This window comes from Globicephala melas, chromosome 1 (assembly GCF_963455315.2).
Source record: "Globicephala melas chromosome 1, mGloMel1.2, whole genome shotgun sequence".
NCBI classification, from domain to species: domain Eukaryota; kingdom Metazoa; phylum Chordata; class Mammalia; order Artiodactyla; family Delphinidae; genus Globicephala; species Globicephala melas.
This window is the reverse complement of record NC_083314.1, coordinates 179,368,858-179,390,083: the sequence shown is the minus strand read 5'-3', so window position 1 is coordinate 179,390,083 and position 21,226 is coordinate 179,368,858. Positions and strand designations below refer to the sequence as shown.

Here is a 21,226-nt window from a genome sequence, read left to right as displayed (position 1 = left end):
TCTTTTCTCCACTATCCGAAACTCTCTTTCCAGACGTAGGGAAAGTGTGTAAGCTGAGTAAGGGACTCAGACGTGAAGGAGCTTCTCATTGCCTTGGTGCGTTCCTTGTCCGAGAGCGATGGCTGAGAAGCTAGTGCTGGGAGTGGGGACTGTTTACTTCTCCGTGACTCGCCTCTTCAATCTTTTCCTCGGTGCTTTTCACAGGCAAGTGGGGACCAGTCTCACTGAGGATGAGACTGAAGAAACAGCGGGTCATTAACTGCTCCACATCCTAACTAATGCTGACCCACTAGCAAACCAACAGGAGGGTCTCTGGCTCGGCATCCAAATGTCACTCCTACCACCTGAAGGGAAACCTGAGGAACTGTGTTGTTTCCTAAGTCATTGCTCCATGGGCTTCTGGACTGGTGTCAAATCCAATGTCATCTGGCCTGGTAATTCCTCACGGTACGGCTCACTTGGTTATCGACCTCATCTCTTAGCCTTGGTGCCTTGAGGACCTTCGGCTACTAAGAGCAAAGTGATGCAGGATAACTCAACACGAGCTGGAGCCCACTGGAAAGCCGGTCACGCGAGGAGCATCTGCAGTCACACCTGGGGGACTACTCAGGCGCTCCTAGTGCTCGCATCAGGAATTTACGAGACCGTCACGCACTTGCTTCCCAAATGGCTCTGGGCCTTCTCTCTCCTATTTCTAGTGCAGACTGTAGTCTACATTTTATTTGGTTCTCTGTCAAGTAAAAATACTCTGAATACCCTTGGTGCTGGGCTGGTGACACATGCAACACAGCTGAGAGCGGACCTGGGCGGGTCTGGCTGAGGAGCTCCTGAAGAGCCAAGTTGAGGCCCAGACGGACCCTGCTTTGTATCAAGCAGTATATCAAGCAGTCTTTTTTTTTTAATGAATCTTTTCTGTTGCTTTATCTTTTTTAATTAATGCACTTTTTTTTTTTTTTTTTGCGGTACACGGGCCTCTCACTGTTGTGGCCTCTCCCGTTGCGGAGCACAGGCTCCGGATGCGCAGGCTCAGTGGCCATGGCTCACGGGCCTAGCCGCTCCGCGCCATGTGGGATCGTCCCAGACCGGGGCACGAACCCGTGTCCCCTGCATCGGCAGGCAGACTCTCAACCACTGAGCCACCAGGGAAGCCCTAATTAATGCACTTTAAAAAAATTAATTAATTAATTTATTTTTGGCTGCGTTGGGTCTTCATTGCTGCACACGGGCTTTCTATAGTTGTGGTGAGCAGGGGCCACTCTTTGTTGCGGTGCGTGGGCTTCACATTGCAGTGGCTTCTTCTGTTACTGAGCTCTAGGCGCGCGGGCTTCAGTAGTTGTGGCACGTGGGCTCAGCAGTTGTGGCTCGCAGGCTCTAGAGTGCAGGCTCAGTAGTTGTGGCGCACGGGCTTAGTTGTTCCGCGGCATGCAGGATCTTCCCGGATCAGGGCTCGAACCCGTGTCTCCTGCATTGGCAGGCGGACTCTTAATCACTGTGCCACCAGAGAAGTCCCCCAAGCAGTCTTTCTTATTTCTCTTATAGAGCGGTAGCTGCTTCTGTCCATCCCTGTTACTTCTTCCAGCACCAAGACTTAGCTCTGTGTCCAACGGATGATTAAAAACAAAACATCTTGATTCCTGTACAGAGCCAGGAAGATCCAGGATTGGTGGGGCCCTGATGTCTTTTCATCAGGCAGTTCCCCTGGGACTCTGGGGAGCTCAAGGGTGTGACAGTCTCTTTTCAAGCAGGACAGCAGTGAAGACAGAAGGCAACGTGAGAACATCCGAAATGTACAGCGGAGAAAGGTGGTGAGGGGTAATTCAAATGCAGGTGGGTAGGGAGAGCGAAGGGGTAGGGAGAGCGAAGGGGGCTGGCAGGCCTTAGGGTCCCCCCCTTAAAGCCACAGTCAGGGCATGAAGATAGCACCCCAGGGTCTGGCAGGACAAACTTTCCTTTCTTGCTTCAGAAACTTAGGAAGAGTAAATTTACTCCTTTTCTACATATTAAGAAAAGGAGGCTGGCCTCATTACACGGTTTCAAAGCTGGGACATTTGGTGTCCTTGGCACCCTCAGGGACCTAAGGCACGAAGACAAAAAAAATCCGGTGCAAGAGAGGTGAGTGGACTGCCTTGGACAATCACATGGGTTCCTGACATCTCAGGCCACAGCGGCTTAAGGATAATGAGCTCTCACTTTGTCTTCACCCTTTCCTTTGTCTGCTCACAGTGTAAATGACACGTCTGTCATAATATCTAGAAGACTTGCCAGATCTGTATGTGAGAAAGTGGGCCTTAAGAATAAAAAAGATAGAATGCTAACAACTGTGTAGATGACGGAAAGGAGAGACAAAAACTATCTTTTCGAGACTGGTAGGAGGAAGTATATCTTTTTTTTTTTAATTAAGAAAAAGTGGGGGGAGGGAAGTTCACCACGATATTAGAATGTTACTTTTGCCCATGCATATTCTGTATAAATACATATTTTATACACAGTGCTAGCTAGAGTGATCATACAGCTTTGGATTCTGCTCTTTCACATATCACAGGCATTTCCTACTTTATCCGGAGTCTTCATAATTTTTTATTTATTTATTTTTCTTTTGCGGTACGCAGGCCTCTCACTGTTGTGGCCTCTCCCGTTGCGGAGCACAGGCTCCGGACGCACAGGCTCAGCGGCCATGGCTCACGGGCCCAGCCGCTCCGCGGCACGTGGGATCTTCCTGGACCGGGGCACGAACCCATGTCCCCTGCATCGGCAGGTGGACTCTCAACCACTGCGCCACCAGGGAAGCCCCTTCATAATTATTTTTAACAGCTGCATAAGAATGTCACCCTGCTGCTGGATGGCACGTACAAACCCGTCTCGTGGGCGCACCCTCGTGGCTGGGTGAGAGCAGCACTAGTTAAGCCGCCAGGGCGCCAGGAGTGCGGCAGGAGCTCCCACTCTCTGCTCACAGGTGGTCTGTCCTGTAGACGCCTGCAGGGTCAGTCCTGGGAATCAGAGCGTCCTCCCTGAGGATGAGCACAGTGCTCGGCAACAAGCGGGGCAAGTGGTCCCATTTCACCCATCACCTCCACGCCCCTCCTGGCTGAATGCGGGGCCCGGGCTCCCCAGCACAACCAGAGTAAGGCACTGAGAGGTCGCGGAGACCTGGAGTGTCAAAGCACACGATTTGTGCTGGCCGGGTTTCCAACCCAGGGGCCTGTCAGAGGCGTGCTGTAAAAATGATGAATGGCTGTCACATTTCCAAGGCTCTGGCTGATTTAGGGAGCCACTGGCAGGCGCATCACTCCCAGCATGTCAGCCAGTTAATTACTGCCAACTTTATCTTTCTTGTCAACACTTCTTGACAAATTGGCCATTATCTCTTTATTCTACAACAGTGAGCACTGCTCCTTTTCTGGTGATGCCTGGAGGTTTTTCTCCTCCTTTCTGCTTCTTCATATCCAGAGTGAAATGAAGAGCTCTGAGAGAGACGATCAGGAAGAAGAAGCTGTCAGGAAACAACAAAGCGGGGAGGGCTGACAGACTGAAGCCCAAAGCTTATTTTCAACTACCTCGACTCAAAATAGAGTTGATATTTTGGGTAAAATTCTGATTTCTTGGCTTCTGCATGTCCAAGAGCTCTGACTCAGCCTATTATGTGGATGAAGTTGGGAAACAAAAATGAAATGACCTGGCATCCAGTGACTCGGCAGAGCTTTGAACTCTCCACACTTCTAATCGTGTGAGCAGATGTGCGCTGGCCTTGTACTCCAGTACGGAGTTAGGCCACATTGTAGTAATACTGATGCCCCTTCTGGGATCAGGAGAAGGAAAAAATATGCCTACCTTTTTAGTAAGGAAAAGCTGACAGACGAGGAACATAACATACTGTAATTGAATCACCAAGATTCACAGCCAATGAGATGTCCAAAAGAATCTGGAGAGATCAATGGTGTTACCACTGATCCATTTCCTTGTCACTGGGACAGACTGTGTCAGAGGTGGCCATGGGGCACCTAGCGTATTTCATCAATTCTAAGAGGTGCACTTTAACAGCTCTGAGACCATGATACAGCTTATAATTCAAGGTTTCAGAGTGCTGTGACCCAGTTTAATTGCCAGCAGTTTGTTCCCCCTCGCAGTGGTACATGAAAATCAGAAGCAGCTTTGCTAACTCACCGTAAGAGTGGTCCCACTGAATCTCCAGCCATTCCTGAGGATGAGCTAGACGCAGTGGAGGAGCAGAGGTTAACTACTGACCGACAGCAAGCGGCACCCTTTAGAATGGTCTTGGGTTACAAGGAAAGATCCTCTGTCCTTTTGGTCAGCTTTAGGAGAAACGCCAGGACTCCTCCCTTTGTACAACTCCTCACTCATGGTCAGCTTTCTGCACTGAAAAGCAGCTTTCCTTGGAGTTTGTAAGATGCCCTATAGAGGCAAGCTGTTGTAAAGTGAACCTGTAAGAAGTCTTTAGAGCAGCCAGAAATAAATTTAAGCTCTACTGATGACTGGTGAGGGACTTGGCCTCTTGGGTAATGGCTGGATGTAAAAGGGCATTAAAGAAAAAGATGGGGCTAAAAAGAAAGATATAATCTGTGCTTGTGCTCGGGCTACAAAGGGGTTTCCTCCATCTGCACACTCTCTGCTGCTTGGAGCTTTTCGACAGGGGTATGGATTCCTCGAGGCACACTGGCACTTCTGAAGGCAGCATGAGTCCAGACGTTTGGAATGTGTTTTTACTGAGAAGTGCGAAGCTTTGAGCAAATCCTTCCCCTCTGGACAGAGCGTTTTCTCTTCCAGCAGAGGTGTGGGAAAAGAACAAGACTGTGTACCTTTTCTGGAAGCCTGGAAACAACTGTAAAAGCTGGGCTCATACTTCCAAGCAACGCAACAGAGACACTTTGGGAACATGTGTTTAGAATTAAGACACAGAGTGGGTTTGTTCGTCCATCTAGCCCCTTGCCTGTAGGCTGTAAAGCCCAGTCACCCTCACTGTTAATTGGTTGCTCAGGCACAAACTGGTTCAATTTCTTTAACATTCTCAAAGAGTTACAGGCCATTTCCCACTAGTGCTGCCTAAGTCAGGGAGGCTAAGACCCAGGCTGAAGGGAAGCTCCTCAGTCCCAGGGCGACTGCACATAGACTTGAAATCTTGTCCTGCACCCTGGCAGGAATCCGTCTTTGGCTAAGAGTGATTTTTTGCAATTGCAATGTAATGGGTGTTTGATTTCCCTTTGGAGACAGACAAGATTTGTTGGATTCCTGGATTAATTACGGGGAATACAGCTGCCCAGAGACATGACATGTTACTTTCTGTGTTCTGTCTTCAACATGAGCTGCTGCATGTGGCCCCTCAGGCCGTGATAAGGATTAACTGACAGGTCAATGCAGGGTCAAGTTATCAGATATGCCATTCATACAGGCCTCCAGAATCAACGGCGGGGGTGGGGGGCTGGGGGGTACAAAACCCTACCACAATGCTCTGTGGCCCTCTCACTCGTCTTCATATGTAAAGAAACAGGGGTGAGATGCAAATCGATGGTTTCCAGGGATACAAAGTGATCATACAATCAGGCTGCTACCTCAAGTTACTGGTTAAAAAAAAGAAGGCTGAACCAAATGATCTCAACTCTTCCAGTTCTCACTCTCTTTGATTCTATAACTAAAATCTATGGAAGAAAATGTTAAAGCAGGAGAGAAGGCAATCCCCTGCAATGAAGGACTCACCATGATAAAATACTGGCAATGACCATGGAGAGAGACTCTAAGTCTCCATGTCAGATGTTTATTTAGGAGAAAAGAACCTTCTGCTGGGAATTCATTCTTTCATTTGACAAGTTCCAATACAGTATCTCTTTTGTCTCAGGCTTTGTGCTAAGTGCTGGTTGCTAGAGCTACTATGGTAGATAAGACAGGTATGTTCTTTGCTTTCACAGAGCTTATAGGTCAGTGAAGTAGATATACAAAACACAAATGGAAATAAGTGCTGTGGAGGTAAACACCATGAAGAAAACAGAGCACAGAGATGGAGAATGGCACAGGGGACTTATTTTAGATTCAGGTGGACAGGGAGGTTTTTCTGATGAAATGATAATCGATTACCTAAATATCAATACTACTTAGTATTTGCTAGATATGGACTATGTGTCAGACACAATTCAAAGTGTCTTACAGCTCATACAACTCAATAACAAAAAAACAAACAACCCAATTGAAAAACGGGCAGAAGACCTAAATAGACATTTCCCCAAAGAAGACATACAGATGGCCAATAGGCACATGAAAAGATGCTCATCGTTGCTAATTATTAGAGAAATGCAAATCAAAACTACAGTGAGGTACCACCTCACACTGGTCAGAATGACCATCATTAAAACGTCTACAAGTAAGGGACTTCCCCGGTGGCACAGTGGTTAAGAATCCGCCTGCCAAGGCAGGGGACACAGTTTCGATCCCTGGTCTGGGAAGATCCCACATGCCACGGAGCAACTAAGCCTGTGCGCCACAAGTACTGAGCCTGTGCTCTAGAGTCCGTGAGCCATAACTACTGAGCCTGCATGCCACAACTACTGAAGCCCATGCACCTAGAGCCCATGCTCCGCAACAAGAGAAGCCACTGCAATGAGAAGCCCACGCACAGCAACAAAGAGTAGCCCCTGCTGGACGCAACTAAGGAAAGCCTGCACACAGCAACGAAACCAAAAATAATTAATTAATTTTAAAAAATACTAAAAACAAACAAACAAAGGACTAGTGTTCAAAAAAAAAAAGTCTACAAATAATAAATGCTGGAGAGGGTGTGGAGAAAAGGGAACCCTCCTACACTGTTGATGGGAATGTAAACTGATGCAGGCACTATGGAAAACAGTATGGAGGTTCCTCAAAAGACTAAAAATAGAGTTGGCATTTGATCTAGCAATCCCACTCCTGGGCATATATCCAGACGAAACTGTAATTTGAAAAGATACATGCACCCCTATGTTCACAGTAGCACTATTTACAACAGCCAAGACATGGAAACAACCTAAATGTCCACTGAGAGATGAATGAATAAAGAAGATGTGGTATACATATACACAATGGAATATTACTCAACCATAAAAAGGAATGAAATAATGCCATTTGCAGCAACATGGATGGACCTAGAGACTATCATACTAATGGAAGTAAGAAAGAGAAATACAAATACCATATGATATTGCCCATATGTGGAATCTAAAACACGACACAAATGAACATATCTACCAAACAGAAACAGACTCACAGACATAGAGAATAGATCTGTGGTTGCTAAGGTGGGGGGGTGTGGTGGGGGGAGGGAAAGACTGGGAGATTGGGATTAGCAGATGCAAATTATTCTTTACAGGATGGATAAACAACAACGTCCTACTGTATAGCACAGGGAACTATATTCAATATCCTGTGATAAACCGTAATGGAAAAGAATGTGAAAAAGAATATATATATGTGTATAACTGAGTCACTTCGCTGTACAGCAGAAATTAACACAACGTTGTAAATCAACTATACTTCAATAAAATTAAAAAAAAAACAAAGTGTTTTATGTGCATTATCTATTTTTAAATAAGCTTCCTGGCTGAAGTACAACATGTATACACAGGAAAGTATACACCTAATTGTACAGCTTGATAAATTGTCACAAAGTGAAGATACCCTTATAACTACCACCCAGACCAAAAAACAGAACACAACACACTGCCAGCATCCCAGAAGCACCCAAGCCTTCTCCCAATCACAGCTTCCCTTCTCATCCCCAGAGGTAACAACTCATAAGAGGTAACAACTATCTCACTTCTGATACAATTGGTTAGTTTCACCAGGTTTTGAACTCTATATAAACATTCAACATTATGTTTACGAGACACATCCATGTCATTGCATGCCGCAGTAGTTCTGTCTTTTACTGCTGAATAGCGTGTCACTGTATGAACACACCACAATTCATCTGTCTTACTGTCGATGGGGGTTTACGCTGTTCTCAGTTTGGGGCTATGGTAAGTCACATTACTACATTCCTTGTTTTTTTGGCCGCACCATGTGGCATGCGGGATCTTAGTTCCCTAACCAGAGATCGAACCCACGCCCCCTACATTGGAAGGGCGGAGTCTTAAGCACTGGACCACCAGCGAAGTCTGGACAAACATTCCTATGTGCCTTTGGCGCGTGGGTGCTCACATTTCTGGTGGGAACAAATCTCGCAGTAGAATTGCTCACTTACAGGGGCATGTTCCAGTCTCAGAAGATACTGACAAACTGCCACGTTACATTTTGACCAGAAGGGTATGGAAATCCCAGTTGCTCCACATCTTCGTCAACACTTGGAATTTAGTGTTTTCCATTTCAGCCATTTTGATTGGTGTGTAAGTTGCACCTTCTGGTTTATTTTTTTATTTAAAAAACTTATTTTTATTTATTTACTTTTGGTTGCGTTGGATCTTCGTTGCTATGCGTGGGCTTTCTCTAGTTGCGGTGAGCAGGGGCTACTCTTTGTTGTGGTGTGGCAGGTTTCTCAGTGTGGTGGCTTCTCTTGTTGCAGAGCACGGGCTCTAGGCACGTAGGCTTCAGTAGTTGTGGCTCGCGGGCTCAGCAGTTGTGGCGCACGGGCTTAGTTGCTCTGCGGCATGTGGGATCTTCCCAGACCAGGGCTCGAACCCGTGTCCCTTGCACTGGCAGGCGGATTCTTAACCACTGCGCCACCAGGGAAGTCCTGCACAGTATAGTTTAAATTTGAGTTTCCATAAGGACTAATGAGCCTGAGCAGTCTTTCATGTGTCGACTGGCCTTGTGGACATAATCTTTTGTGAAATAAGTACCTGTTCACATCTCTTGCCAATGTTTTAACTGGCTACCTTTTGTTTGTTTGTTAGGAGTTCTATATATACTCTGGATACAGTATACACAGAAGTATGTACTGGAATACCTTCTTGCCTTTTTACTTTCTTCATGGTGTTTTCCAGTGAAAAGAAATGACTCCTTTTATTGCATTTCATGTTTTCCTTTATGGTCAGTGTTTTTCAAATCTTGTTTAAGAAATCTTTGCTTATCCCAAGATGCTGAAGATAATCTCCTATGTTATCTTCTAGAAGCCCTACTGTTTTCCGATTTAGACTTTAAATCTCCTGGACTTGAGGTTTTGGGTGTGGTATGGGGTAAGGGTCAAGAACCTTTATCCCCCCATAAGGCTATCTAGCCTACCCAGAGGAACTCACTGTTCTATAGTGGCACCTTGTCATAAATCAAGTGTTCATATATGTGTGGGTCTGTTTCTGGACATTCAAATCTGCTCCATTTATCTATTTGTCTATCCTTGTGCCAATACTACATTGCCTTAATTACTTACTGTAGCTTTAAGATAAATCTTCATTTCTAATAAGGTAATTCCTCCAAATTTATTTTTCTTCTTCAAAAATGCCTTAGCTATTTTTAATCTTTTGCTGTATTTAACTTAGTCCTCACAAAAATCCTGTGAAGTGGTTATAATTTTTTTTTTTTAACTTTTTTTTTTTTTTCTGTGCTGCACAGCATGTGGGATCCTAGTTCCCCAACCAGGGATCAAACCCATGCCCCCTGCAGTGGAAGCACAGAGTCCAAACCACTGCACTGCCAGGGAAGTCCAGGAGTAGTTAAAATTTTTATCCCCATTTCACAGATTGGTCAGCTCCGAGAAGTTAATTAATTTGCCCAGGGTCATATAACTATCAAGTGATGGGAAGGGATTAGAACCCAGATTTATCTGATTCTAGACTTAATAACTTTAAGTCCTTCAGATACCACCTCCTTAATCCTCAAGCCAGATGAGCCCTTCAGGGCATTTAATATGAATGCATTACAATTTTAAGAAATTCTGATGTTCTAAGCCACCCACTTCCAGTTAAAAATCTTGTTTGGTAACTACAAAGAGCCACTGTCCTGGTGAGACTCAGAAAAAAACAAAGCAAGAAGTAAAAGCTTCCTGGCTTCCTTCCACAGCCCCGTCTCCCAAGTAACACTTACAGCCTCGCCAGGATGTACAAGGGCCCTGAGGCCCGACGCGCCTCCACTCGTCCAGCTTTAATTCCTGCCACCACTCCTCTTCCTTCTTGCCCCTTAACGCCACACTTGACCACTTAGGCTCTATAAGCCCAGGCTTTTCATACAGCTGCACCTTGGCTCAGAATGCCCTCTCCCACTTCTGGCTACTTCTTCCTTTAAAAAAACCAAAAAACCCCACAAAAACAACAACCCTGGGTATCACTTCCCTCAGGAGACCTTCCAGAACCTCATCTGGGTTGGGCACTCCCCCTCTGCTGTGTCCCCCACCCCAGCATGTCACATTGCCCTGGAGTTCAGCTGTCTGTCTCTCCACCTAGCCTGTGAGGCACCTGAGGCTGCAAATTCCTAAGAGGGTTCAGAGACAGACTTTTTTGCTAAGTGCTATAATTAAACAGTAGACACTAAGAGGAGGCCTGAAAGAAATGGTTTCTAATAAGCCCAGGACACACTCTTTGGGAGAAGTGGCAAACTAGAAGGCTTAGGGAAGAGGTGCAAATACCTTCTGCGATGGACCTGGACTTCGGGCTGAGATGGAAGTAGGACTGAGCGGTAGAAGGGTCAGGGACCAAATAGCCACATGTAGTAAGGCAGCTGTGGCTCGTTAGAAGACTTCGGAAGTAAAATATGACCACAAACACACGGCTAAACTAACAACAAGGCAGATTCTTCTGAGATGTATTCATTCAACAAACAGAGCCTGGCACTGAGGGCAGCTGTTCCTCCCTCACCAGTTTGGAAGGATGGTTTAAGAGTAGGCAGGGGCACGAATACACTGGAAAACAAGGAGTCTCTCTAACAGGAACATTTTCAAGAAAATGAGACATGACGCCCCTATTGGGGGAGAAGGAAAGACCAGCTCTAGGCCCTTCTCAGCTCTGGAATTCCCAGGCTGCTCGGACACATCCAATCCTTGGTGCCAGCCTAAGGCAGCACAGCCCAGACTGTGAAGTAAAAGCTCACTGGCTTTTCTCAAAAGAACATAAGCTTTATTTTCATAAACATCTATCTCAAGAGCTCCAAGCTGACCCTCTTTCACCACCAGCAAAATGGAGAAAAGGAAAAACTGTAAGGTGTCCAACACAGGTTTTCCACATTTTCTCAATTAATTCCCATTTTTTATGGTCACACTGTTCACCGAAGGGCAGAGAAGGGATTAAAAGCCTCTCAGAGAAGGGAAAACTGCTCTAGTCTTCCGCATTTGTCCTGGTTTTCTCTACTGGCTTAGCTGTACTCAAAACAAGGACTTATTTTTCCTTCTTTCAGAAATTCAGAATCTAGGACACCCTAGGGTTGTAGATGTTTTGGAGGACAGATAATCTTCTGGCATGGGATATACTCTTAACTAGCTATTTTTCTCAAAATGGGGGGGGCAGTGTTGAAGATTTGGGCAGGTTAGACAATTTAAGAAAATCTTCAAATAAAAAAAGCTTCTGTCTCCAACTTAAGCCTTATGTTAGAAATAAGTTTCCAGAAAACAAATGTCAGAGAGTAGGCACTCATGCTAAAAGCTAGATGCTTTTGATCCAAACTTAGGAACCCCTTCCTACCTTTCCTGGAAAGGACTGCTACATGGGTTGCAAATATGAATGATCGATTCATTTTCTGCCCAGATATGAAAATCTATTCATAACAAAATTCTTCTGTTTGGGCAGAGGAAATGGTCACTGGAAAGAACAAACAAAAAGCCGGCCAGGAATCCATAAAGCGCCATTGTTCCATGATGTTCTCTACCAAGACAGCAGCATCGTGTGTGAGGCTACATACAATTGTGTGCCACACGGTTTAAGCTCAGTGCTCAGTGTCGGTTAAGCTGGGTAGGAGATCCTCGTGGAGTTTAGCAGACCCTGCTGAATGACCCTGTCGGATGCTGGCAGTCGGGGCCAGGTTCGCCTTAGTGAAGTGAGCTCCATGAGCTAAGGCTGCAGTGCCCGGCTGGACTAGACATTTGCAAAGAGACAGCAGGGACTGGCTGACAGTGCCAATTCTAAAAAGACCCTTTTGAGCAGAATGACAAGCTGCTACAGGACTCCAGCAACATCCTCACTCCTAAGCAGGCAAAGAAGATGAGCAGGTTAGCAAACAAACCCTGATCCACCTGATCCACTCCTGCTTTTTGATTTACAGGAAAAAAAAAAAAGTGTTTGGTAACTCCAGCTGCCTGAACAGAAATGACTTTCTGAGCAGCAGAAGCCCTGACTGGAAAAAGGCTCTGGGGGTCACGGCGGGAAGGAGGGCTGCCAGGCCTCAGGCTTGTGTGTGAAGGGCCCATATGGAATAACAACAGTATAAGCACTGCACCCGGAAATAGCAAGAGCATGTTCAGAAGACAGTTACCGTGTATGGACAGAGGGAACTTTGTTTACCTTCTTAGTGAAAAGCTCATTTTAAGGATTTAAGATTTGCTGAAAACCCAGTTTTTTTCCCCACTTGTTTTCAAAGGAGGAATCTCCTTTAAATACAGTACATGAAAAATGACAATATCCCTATTGTCAGGGATATATATAGAGAATATATATATATCTCATATACAGAGAATAAATCTGCAAACCATATTCCATAGGAAAAGGGAAATGAGGCTCCAGACATGGATTATTAGGCAATGGGGATGTTTTTCTCTATGTTTTAACATACTTTCCAGGCTTAGAACCATGGGCCGTGGCTGTGCCTGTTCTCTGTTCTGCATGAACACTGGTGGGCGTGCAGGTGCCCATCCTCGGACCAAGTTCTGCGTTTTCACCCCTGCTGCCATCGCTGCCACTTTCATGCCAAATGTCAACTGTGAGAGGCGAACACTGGCCCATTCTTTATTGAAGGAGAAAGTATGTAAAAAGAAAGAACTGGGTAAAGCCTGTGGGTACAAGCTACAAAGCCCTTTTTTGCTTCTTAAGAGATTTCCTCTATCCTTCTATTTCTAAAGCTTTTCTAAGTTGGAAATTTTCAAATGTGAGATAGCGTTAGATCCAGGCCAAAAGAGGGTTTTGTAAAACACTGAATGATGATCAGAGAAAGGAATAATGAGCCTTGTTAAAAGCACATTCAGAAGGATGCCAAAATAGACTAGAGCCTCGTATAAACAGCGTGGATTGCAGTAACAGGCCTCCCTGTGAGTGGAGAGTCTTATTCCCAACTCTCTTTGCCTACCTTATGCTCACCCCACGGTTATATAACCTTTAGAATGGAATCTGGAAATTCTTCTGACCCTGCCCTGCTTGCTTATAGAGCAGAGCCAGTGGCTGGCAGGGGTACAATCTAATAGGCAAAACTGGAAACACACAAATTCAGTCCTCTTGTCTTAGCCCAGAGACTGTGCAGGCAAGGAAAGAAAGACTGCCCCTGTCTCTCTCCTCCCCTCCTCTGGCCTAAGTTTACGCTGACTTCACCCAACAGGCACCTGACCCTCCCAGATGAGCTGGGAGGGGCTAAAGCGCTATGCACGGCCATGGTAGGGGTGGAGGTGCAGGCAGAAAACAATATTTAAGATGCTGAGTTTGTCGAGCATTCAGTCTTGGGAAGGAAGGCTATAGGATACCCAATTAAGCTGCGCATTCAGAAACTCAAGTTTTGAGAAAGGCTAAGAAAGAGCAAGGGGAGAGGAACAACAAAGTGCTAAGTCCACCAAGAGCGAAAGGGCTAGGTTCTAATTTGCCGCAGCTCTGCACGCCTCAGCTGGACACAGTCAGATTCCCCCAGAGGAAGAGCCTTCCTCAACCAGGCCCACGAAAGATGCTGAAAGAGACTCTCTCGGCCGTGGCCTGGCTCTGCATTTTCACTGTGGCCTTTGTCAGCCACCCAGTGTGGCCACAGAAGCCCCCTAAGCGCAAGACACCTGCAGAGCTCACCGTGGCCGGCTGCTGTGAGGAGGCGAAGGAGCTCAGGGCCCAAATTGCCAACCTAAGCAGCCTGCTGAGCGACCTGAGCAGGAAGCAGGAAAGGGACTGGGTCAGCGTGGTCATGCAGGTGATGGAGCTGGAGAGCAATTCCAAGCGCATGGAGTCGCGGCTCACAGAGGCCGAGAGCAAGTACTCCGAGATGAACAATCAGATGGGCATCATGCAGCTGCAGGCAGCGCAGACTGTCACCCAGACTTTGGCAGGTAAGGAGGACGTGTCCTCACGCTACTCACCACCTTCCCCCTCACACAGTCGAGCGCCTCCTGTCTGGAGCATTGCTTCTAGGTGACGTGGTCGTCAGAACGATCCCTGGGGGTTCTCATGGAACTTACTTTCTTGGGTACGTGCCACCAGCTCTATTTTCTCTTTAGCAAAGGCTTACGAAGTATTTCTTTTGATTTCTAAGGTTCTGTACGTTTACCCAGCTTTTTTTTATCCCTGCAATGTTTTGGCATATTGAAGGTATGAATTACCATCTTGGAACACAGAGAGATCATGCGGTTTGCTCAAAGTCACAAAGCAAGTCTTAGAAACTGGGTTCCAGTTTTCCTGATTAATCCACTTCCTTACCCAGAGCTGACCGGCTGTACCCTCAGTCCCAAGGAAGCAGGAAAGAACACCAAAATCATAACATCTCTAGAAGCAAAGTTTTGCCTAAAACAGTTCTCTCGGGTCCCTGGGATTTAGTGGAATGGGCATTAATGGACTTCGGTGTCCTGTCTGCCAACCTAATTCTCACTGGCTCAGAATTAAGTGCACAGACACTGCCCAGAGTCATCTGAAGGACTCCTTCATGTTCAAAAAGGACTGACTCCTCAAGGTTGCGCAAGTCTGGTATTTCTATTTTTTCCCACAATTGCAAATAAAATTCTCCCCAGTTATACAGGAAAATGCAATGCTGAAATTTACATTTTTAGTAGGCCGAAAATAAGATACGTTTCCTGTTTTCTTTTCCAAAACAATTTTCAGTTTCTACTTAGCTTGGCTTAGACAGGCCAAGGTGAATTTATTGTTCAGACAGAAATTTGCTTTGCTGAAATTATCAGGAAATTATTAGTTACAAGGAGCATAGTCTATAGATATGTCATTTCTTGCTGATATAAGAACTTAAAAGAAAATCTTTTTGGTCATATTATAAACCAAGCCAAGAATAAAGAGCAGAGTAAGTCTTACTGGTTATCCTCAACTCAAATGAAGAAAAAGTTTTAACATGAAATTAAGCTTAAAAATTTTGTGTGGGATGAACTGGGAGATTAGATTTGACATAAATATACTACCACGTGTAAAATGGATAGCTAGTGGGACCCTGCTGTACAGCACAGGGAGCTCAGCTCGGTGCTCTGTGATGACCCAGATGGGTGGGATGGGGGATGGGGGGAGAGAGGTCCACGAGGGAGGGGTTCACTTCATTGTAGAGCAGAAACTAACACAACACTGTAAAGCAATTATACTCCAATAAAAATTTTTTTGTGTGTGTAAATCACTTTCTAAGCATGTACTTCCTGACTCTCAGTTTGGGACTAGAAAGGTCTTCTCGGGCCATTTTCCAGAGAAGTGAGTCCTGATTTGGTCTGTGTGATGAAACCAGACACACAGGAGACCAGGAGAGACAGAGGAATCTGACCAACGCCACGTCCTGCTCCTCCAAACGGGATTTTCTCATCTCCCAGCAAGGAGTTTCTTGGGAGTCAAATGCAGCTCTCTTGCCGGGCCTCTTACTCTTCCTGCCCAGGCCATCATTCCTTACTTTTCTTCTCTGCTACCAGGTGTGGGGTCACCTTTATACTCTGTAAGTAGCTAGCCTCTTGGAGAAAGCAGTATGTTGATGCTTTCATCAGTAAGAGGAAGTGATGACCTCTGATAGGGAAGACAAGGGTCTCCCGTTTCCCCTCCCCAAAGTGCTCTGCCTTGAACAATTCCCACAGCGGGAAACTGCCCACTGTGTCCTCTTCTTGAAGGCCCAGTGCAGCGGTCACCAAGAAAAGAATCCCAAGACACAGTGGGCAGGAGGCATCTCCTAGACAGGCGAGAGTTCCTGCTCTCTGAATCCTATCTGGAAAGGCTGTCCCTTCCACAAAGCTCTTTGATGTTTAGAACAACAAGGAGACAAAATCTTTCATAAAGCACTAGCCCCCAGGGCAGCTGAGGAAACATTAAAATCAACCCCAGAGTGAAAGCCCGCCTGCCCAAATCTCTCATTTCCTTGTTTTAATAATGGTGTCAGGGGAAGGCCTCCAAGGGTTCCTTAGGGTGTTTCATTTTCATTTGTCTAGCAGTGTTGGATTAAGGAGGGAAAGATAAAATTATAAATCTCTGCTAATAAGGGACCTAGTAGGCAGTAGCCATTACCTCTGAAAAACAAGAAAAACAAACCGAGAAAACAATAAAACCAGACCCTATGAGATCTTCATGACTTATTTAGGAATAGAGGCTGGCTGTCCCAGAAGCTGAATTTATTAAACAGGAGGATCTGTTGGTGGCCCTTACACATTGTAACGTTTCCAGAATTCATGCCCTAGAACTACAGGGGGATCATTTCAGCACACACCTGAAGCCACCTGTTTGTACCGTTGTGCTATCCAGGTGAAGGGTTTCCCTAGCCCTCAGCCCTACCACCAGTGAGGCCAAAACACACCCGTTCCTGGCCTCCTGATGCCCACCTCTCCCAAGTCCAGACACTGCCCAGCAATGAACACTCCTGTGAATTTTGTGGTAGAAATGAAGTCTCCCTTCCTAAACTTTCAATTTAGATGCAGCAGGGATGCCGGCTAGCCACAAAGCCCCTGGGTTTGGATGCTCACCCTGTGGTTTTCTCCTTTTGTAGATGCCATCTACGACTGCTCGTCTCTCTACCAGAAGAACTACCGCATCTCTGGAGTGTATAAGCTTCCTCCCGATGACTTCCTGGGCAGCCCTGAGCTGGAGGTGAGGTCATCACAGCCCATGTACTACCATCTATCCTCCACCCGTCAAAGGCTGGGGACAATAGGGCTAGTCACAGTCTAAAGAGAGGGAAACTCAAGACAGAGAAGCAGGGCTTCCCCGGTGGCGCAGTGGTTGAGAGTCCGCTTGCTGATGCAGGGGACGCGGGTTCGTGCCCCAGTCTGGGAGGATCCCATATGCCGCGGAGCGGCTGGGCCCGTAAGCCAGGGCCGCTGAGCCTGCGCTCCGCAACGGGAGAGGCCACAACAGTGAGAGGCCCGTGTACCGCGAAAAAAAAAAAAAAAAAAAGACAGAGAAGCAAACACATCAACGCCAGAGAGCTATCTAAATACTCAATTTATGGAGGAAAAAAATCCAGGCATCTGTTTTGCTCCTTCAAATCATTAGCAACCAAACACTAAACCTTCTAACAGTTAGATAATGCTATAACCACCACCTAACTAGCTGCGATCCCTTGCCACATCCTACGGCAGTGACTCTTTGGGGAGAAAAAGAGAACATATAGGGAGTGTGTCAGAAGGACCTGGACTTTTTCCTTTCAGACTCTCCGTGCACTTGCTCTTATCCTCAACTTTAATCTCAGCAAACCACCAGCCTGCCCAGCTTGCCAACCCTGGGGCAGAATCGTTGCCTAGTGAGCCAGCATGGCTGTGGAAGGGCACACGTCCCTTGGCTCTACGGGGTGGGAGAAAGGTGGGAAGCCACGCTCAGGCTCGCGCTGCCTGCCTCGGCACGTCCTGACCAGGGAGGGCATCCCCTCTGCTCCAGGTGTTCTGTGACATGGAGACTTCAGGTGGTGGCTGGACCACCATTCAGAGAAGAAAGAGTGGCCTTGTCTCCTTCTATCGGGACTGGAAGCAGTACAAGCAGGGCTTTGGCAGCATCAGTGGGGACTTCTGGCTGGGGAACGACCACATCCACCGGCTCTCCAGGCGGCCAACCCGGCTACGCGTGGAGATGGAGGTGAGCATGAGACCAGGGCCGCCATGCCCAACTGTGTGCAACTCCTGGGCGTCATTCCTACTCCTGTTCGCCATCGGCTGGTGTACTTGTTGTGATGGTTTTCCTGCAGGTTGCAGTACAGTTGAGGAAGAATAGGGCTTTTTTTCCTATTTTTCACAAAAACAAGGCTGCAGGTACAAGGGAGAGGCCAGACTCAGGCCAGAGCAGAGGAATCCAACAGTCAGCTGGGCTGAAACACTGTGGTCCCTGCCCTGGCCTGGGGCATGAGGTCCTCTACGTGCAAACCTTACTGGTATCGGTTGGTGACCCTCATCAAAGGCCCTGAAGCGTCACTATGTTCTCAGGTTACTCTTACGACATCTCAGAGTGGGATACAGCAAAACACACACACGTGTACACCTTACAGACAGGGATGTAAAGGGGAAGAGAATGAGAGACTAACCAGGGCCATGTGGTGACCCAGGAGAGAAGTCTGATCTAGGACCCTTGTTTTCTGATTCCCTGGAGGAGGGGAAGATAAGTCCCTGTGGACGCTTGCAAAAAACTGCCTTAAAATCTTCACAGTCAATACAAATATGTCTATTTTTATTTACTTTGTAAGAAAAGGGCTCAAAGAGCTTCCTCTTTTATCTCATCTATAAAAAATGGTTGAAACAAGAAGGTAAATGGCACTATGGTTAAGAAATAACTCGCGCTGTATATACGTGTGTTAAATTCACGCTGTATCTAAGTGTGTTAGTGTGTTAAACTAGAGGTAGACAAGTAATGAAGTAGTAAAAAGGTGTGTGGCTGCAGCTGGGGAGAGGGAAGCGGTGCAGGATGGTATGAAAGAAGGCCCTGCTGCAGTTTTCTAAGGCTCTGCCCCCGGACAGGACTGGGAGGGCAACATGCGCTACGCTGAGTACAGCCACTTTGCTTTGGGCAATGAGCGGAACAGCTACCGCCTCTTCCTGGGGAACTACAGCGGCAACGTGGGGAACGATGCCCTTGTCTATCACAACAACACAGCCTTCAGCACCAAGGACAAGGACAATGACAACTGCTTAGACAAGTGTGCCCAGCTCCGGAAAGGTGAGAGTTGGGGTTGGGAAGTCAGAGTTCAGGTACAAGGCCATAGTCCCACTGGAGGAGAAAGAGTGAATTTATAACTGCAGTTGGTATTCTGGCTTTGGTACTCCTGTTTGACACTGACCCTAATGGCTTAGGTACAGTTTAAAAAGCATCACAAATCCCTGCTGCCTGGTCTATCAGCTATTTCCAAGGACATACTAGCACTGACCTGTTTCCTGTCCCAGGTGGATACTGGTACAACTGCTGCACAGACTCCAACCTCAATGGTGTTTACTACCGCCTTGGGGAGCACAGCAAGCACCTGGACGGCATCACCTGGTACGGCTGGCATGGGTCTAGCTACTCCCTCAAACGAGTGGAGATGAAAATCCGCCCAGAAGACTTCCAGCCGTAAAAAGAAGCCTGCTCTGGAGCAGGGCTGGAGAAGTGGAGACAAACGGAGGCTGGGAAAAGGCAGAGGAGGAGAGGAAGGGAGTATAAAAAGGGCAGGGACAGAAAATGGCCTATCATCTTCAGTGAGAGAGTAAGTCTCTTAGGAGAACCAAAAAATCTATGTACTGAGGATGTTACAGTAAATGGGAGGAAATATTTAATTAAACACAGTGGGTCCAGACACAGACTTCTCAGGGGGCTGGCCTGAGTGGGCTGTCTGCCTGTGATCCCTGACATAGCAGCAGCTTCTTTTCCACATGATTTTTCTGTGAAAGAAAAATAATTGTGAGTTCACTTTAAGCATTTTCCTTAAGGCCTAGGTTACGTGAGGGCAGAAAATAAATGCCTTTGCTGAAAAGGACCAGATTATTTTGATTCTCTTGGGTGTTAGAGAAAGGAGTGAAGAGGGTGGTGGAGGAGAGGAGTTTCTGCTTTTAAATCCAATGAAATTATCTTCAGTCTACACAATTTTTTTTTTAAAGACAAAAATTTTTCTGCTGGAGGTGAACGGACCCAGGCTGGAATTGACTGGAGGAAACTCCACGGCTCTGGGCCTTGCAATTGGCCTCTGAGCACCTCCCCTGCTCGGCCTCGGTCAGGGCCCAGCACTGAGAGGCAGGAAGTGGGTCCAGTGGTGGCAGGAGCTCCAGTGGGAGGGGAAGATAAGTCCCTGTGGACGCTTGCAAAAAACTGCCTTAAAATCTTCACAGTCAATACAGATTTGTCTATTTTTATTTACTTTGTAAGAAAAGGGCTCAAAGAGCTTCCTCTTTTATCTCATCTATAAAAAATGGCTGAAACAGGAAGTTAAATGGCACTATGGTTAAGAAATAATTCACGCTGTATATAAGCATTTTGCTTTGTAGAAATACAACATTGCAGTTCGTTTTAAACATTCAAAGTTTTTTCTTCCTTCTACAATAAACTCTTTTAAACCTCGTTCCTTTGAAAATTATTACTATTACCACTGAGAACATGGTGGAAAGTTTTAAGTGAAAAATCAGAGAGTGAGCCGTGAGAAAGAGACTCTGAGTGTGTTGCAGTCTTCAGGGAAACCAAGGGAGGAGCAGGAAGCCAAAGACGAAAAAGCGAGGGACAAAAAGCGCAGCAGCATCCACTGGAAGAGGTCAGACTCTGTCTGACCTCCACCCAACCACCACAGAGGCCAGTGCCACCCCTGGCTTCAAAACACTTTGCAAACCAACACTCCTACTTTCTACTTGAGCAAACTTACATATACGCAGAGGGAAAAGAAACATCTTTAGTCATAACAGATGTCAAATAAGTTTGACCTTCAGGAAGCAATTTTTCCTTGTAAAAAAGAACCATTCACTTGAACTAGTCAGTGTAAGGTAAGCATAATTCTCGAACTCACTATTTTCTACTGTACCTATAGTCCTTTGATTGTTGGGAACCTACTTAACCTTAAAAACAAGACCCTCAGGATTTTCAAAGAAGTAAAGTGAGTAGAGAAGAAGTACACTGGAATAGGGCTTCCCATGGGACAGGCAGTCAGACAGAAACTTCCTAAGGCAGGCAGGGGATCTGAGATGTTCGTGGGCCAGCACAGTACTGCTTGGAGAGAGGAGAAAAAGACTGGGGGTTAGGAGATGAAGAGAAGGAAGAGCACAACATGCCTAGGGCAGAAGTAGCTTATAATTTTCTCTTATCAGCTATACACCCCACAACTAAAGAAAATTGAGGCTCTAGGCAACAAAAGCTAAAATAAATTAAGTGGGACTACCTCAAACTAAAAAGCTTCTGCACAGCAAAAGAAAACAATCAATAAATTGAAAAGACAATCTACAGAATGAGAGAAAAATATCTGTAAACCATAACCCAGGGTTACTATCTAAAATATGTAAAGAACTTACACAACTGAATAGCAAAAA

General features: G+C 46.2%; 2 protein-coding genes across 4 annotated transcripts in view; one reads left to right on the top strand and one right to left on the bottom strand.

Annotated features, from left to right (window-relative positions):
* MTOR (mechanistic target of rapamycin kinase) overlaps nucleotides 1–21,226 on the bottom strand; it is a 115,503-nt gene that overhangs the window by 45,731 nt on the left and 48,546 nt on the right. The gene's annotated exons all lie outside the window — the stretch shown is intronic.
* ANGPTL7 (angiopoietin like 7) lies at nucleotides 13,297–20,273 on the top strand. Its single transcript, XM_030878564.3, has 5 exons — nucleotides 13,297–14,128; nucleotides 16,750–16,850; nucleotides 17,637–17,831; nucleotides 18,704–18,902; nucleotides 19,127–20,273. Exons 1-5 carry the CDS (start codon nucleotides 13,759–13,761, stop codon nucleotides 19,294–19,296), a joined length of 1,035 nt encoding a protein of 344 aa, XP_030734424.1. The 5' UTR covers nucleotides 13,297–13,758; the 3' UTR covers nucleotides 19,297–20,273.

Coding starts and splice junctions, on each gene's coding strand:
- ANGPTL7 (XM_030878564.3), top strand. CDS start 13,759: ATGCTGAAAGAGACTCTCTCGGCCGTGGCCTGGCTCTGCATTTTCACT. Junction 14,129..16,749: donor TGTCACCCAGACTTTGGCAG/GTAAGGAGGACG, acceptor CTCCTTTTGTAG/ATGCCATCTACGACTGCTCG. Junction 18,903..19,126: donor GTGTGCCCAGCTCCGGAAAG/GTGAGAGTTGGG, acceptor TTCCTGTCCCAG/GTGGATACTGGTACAACTGC.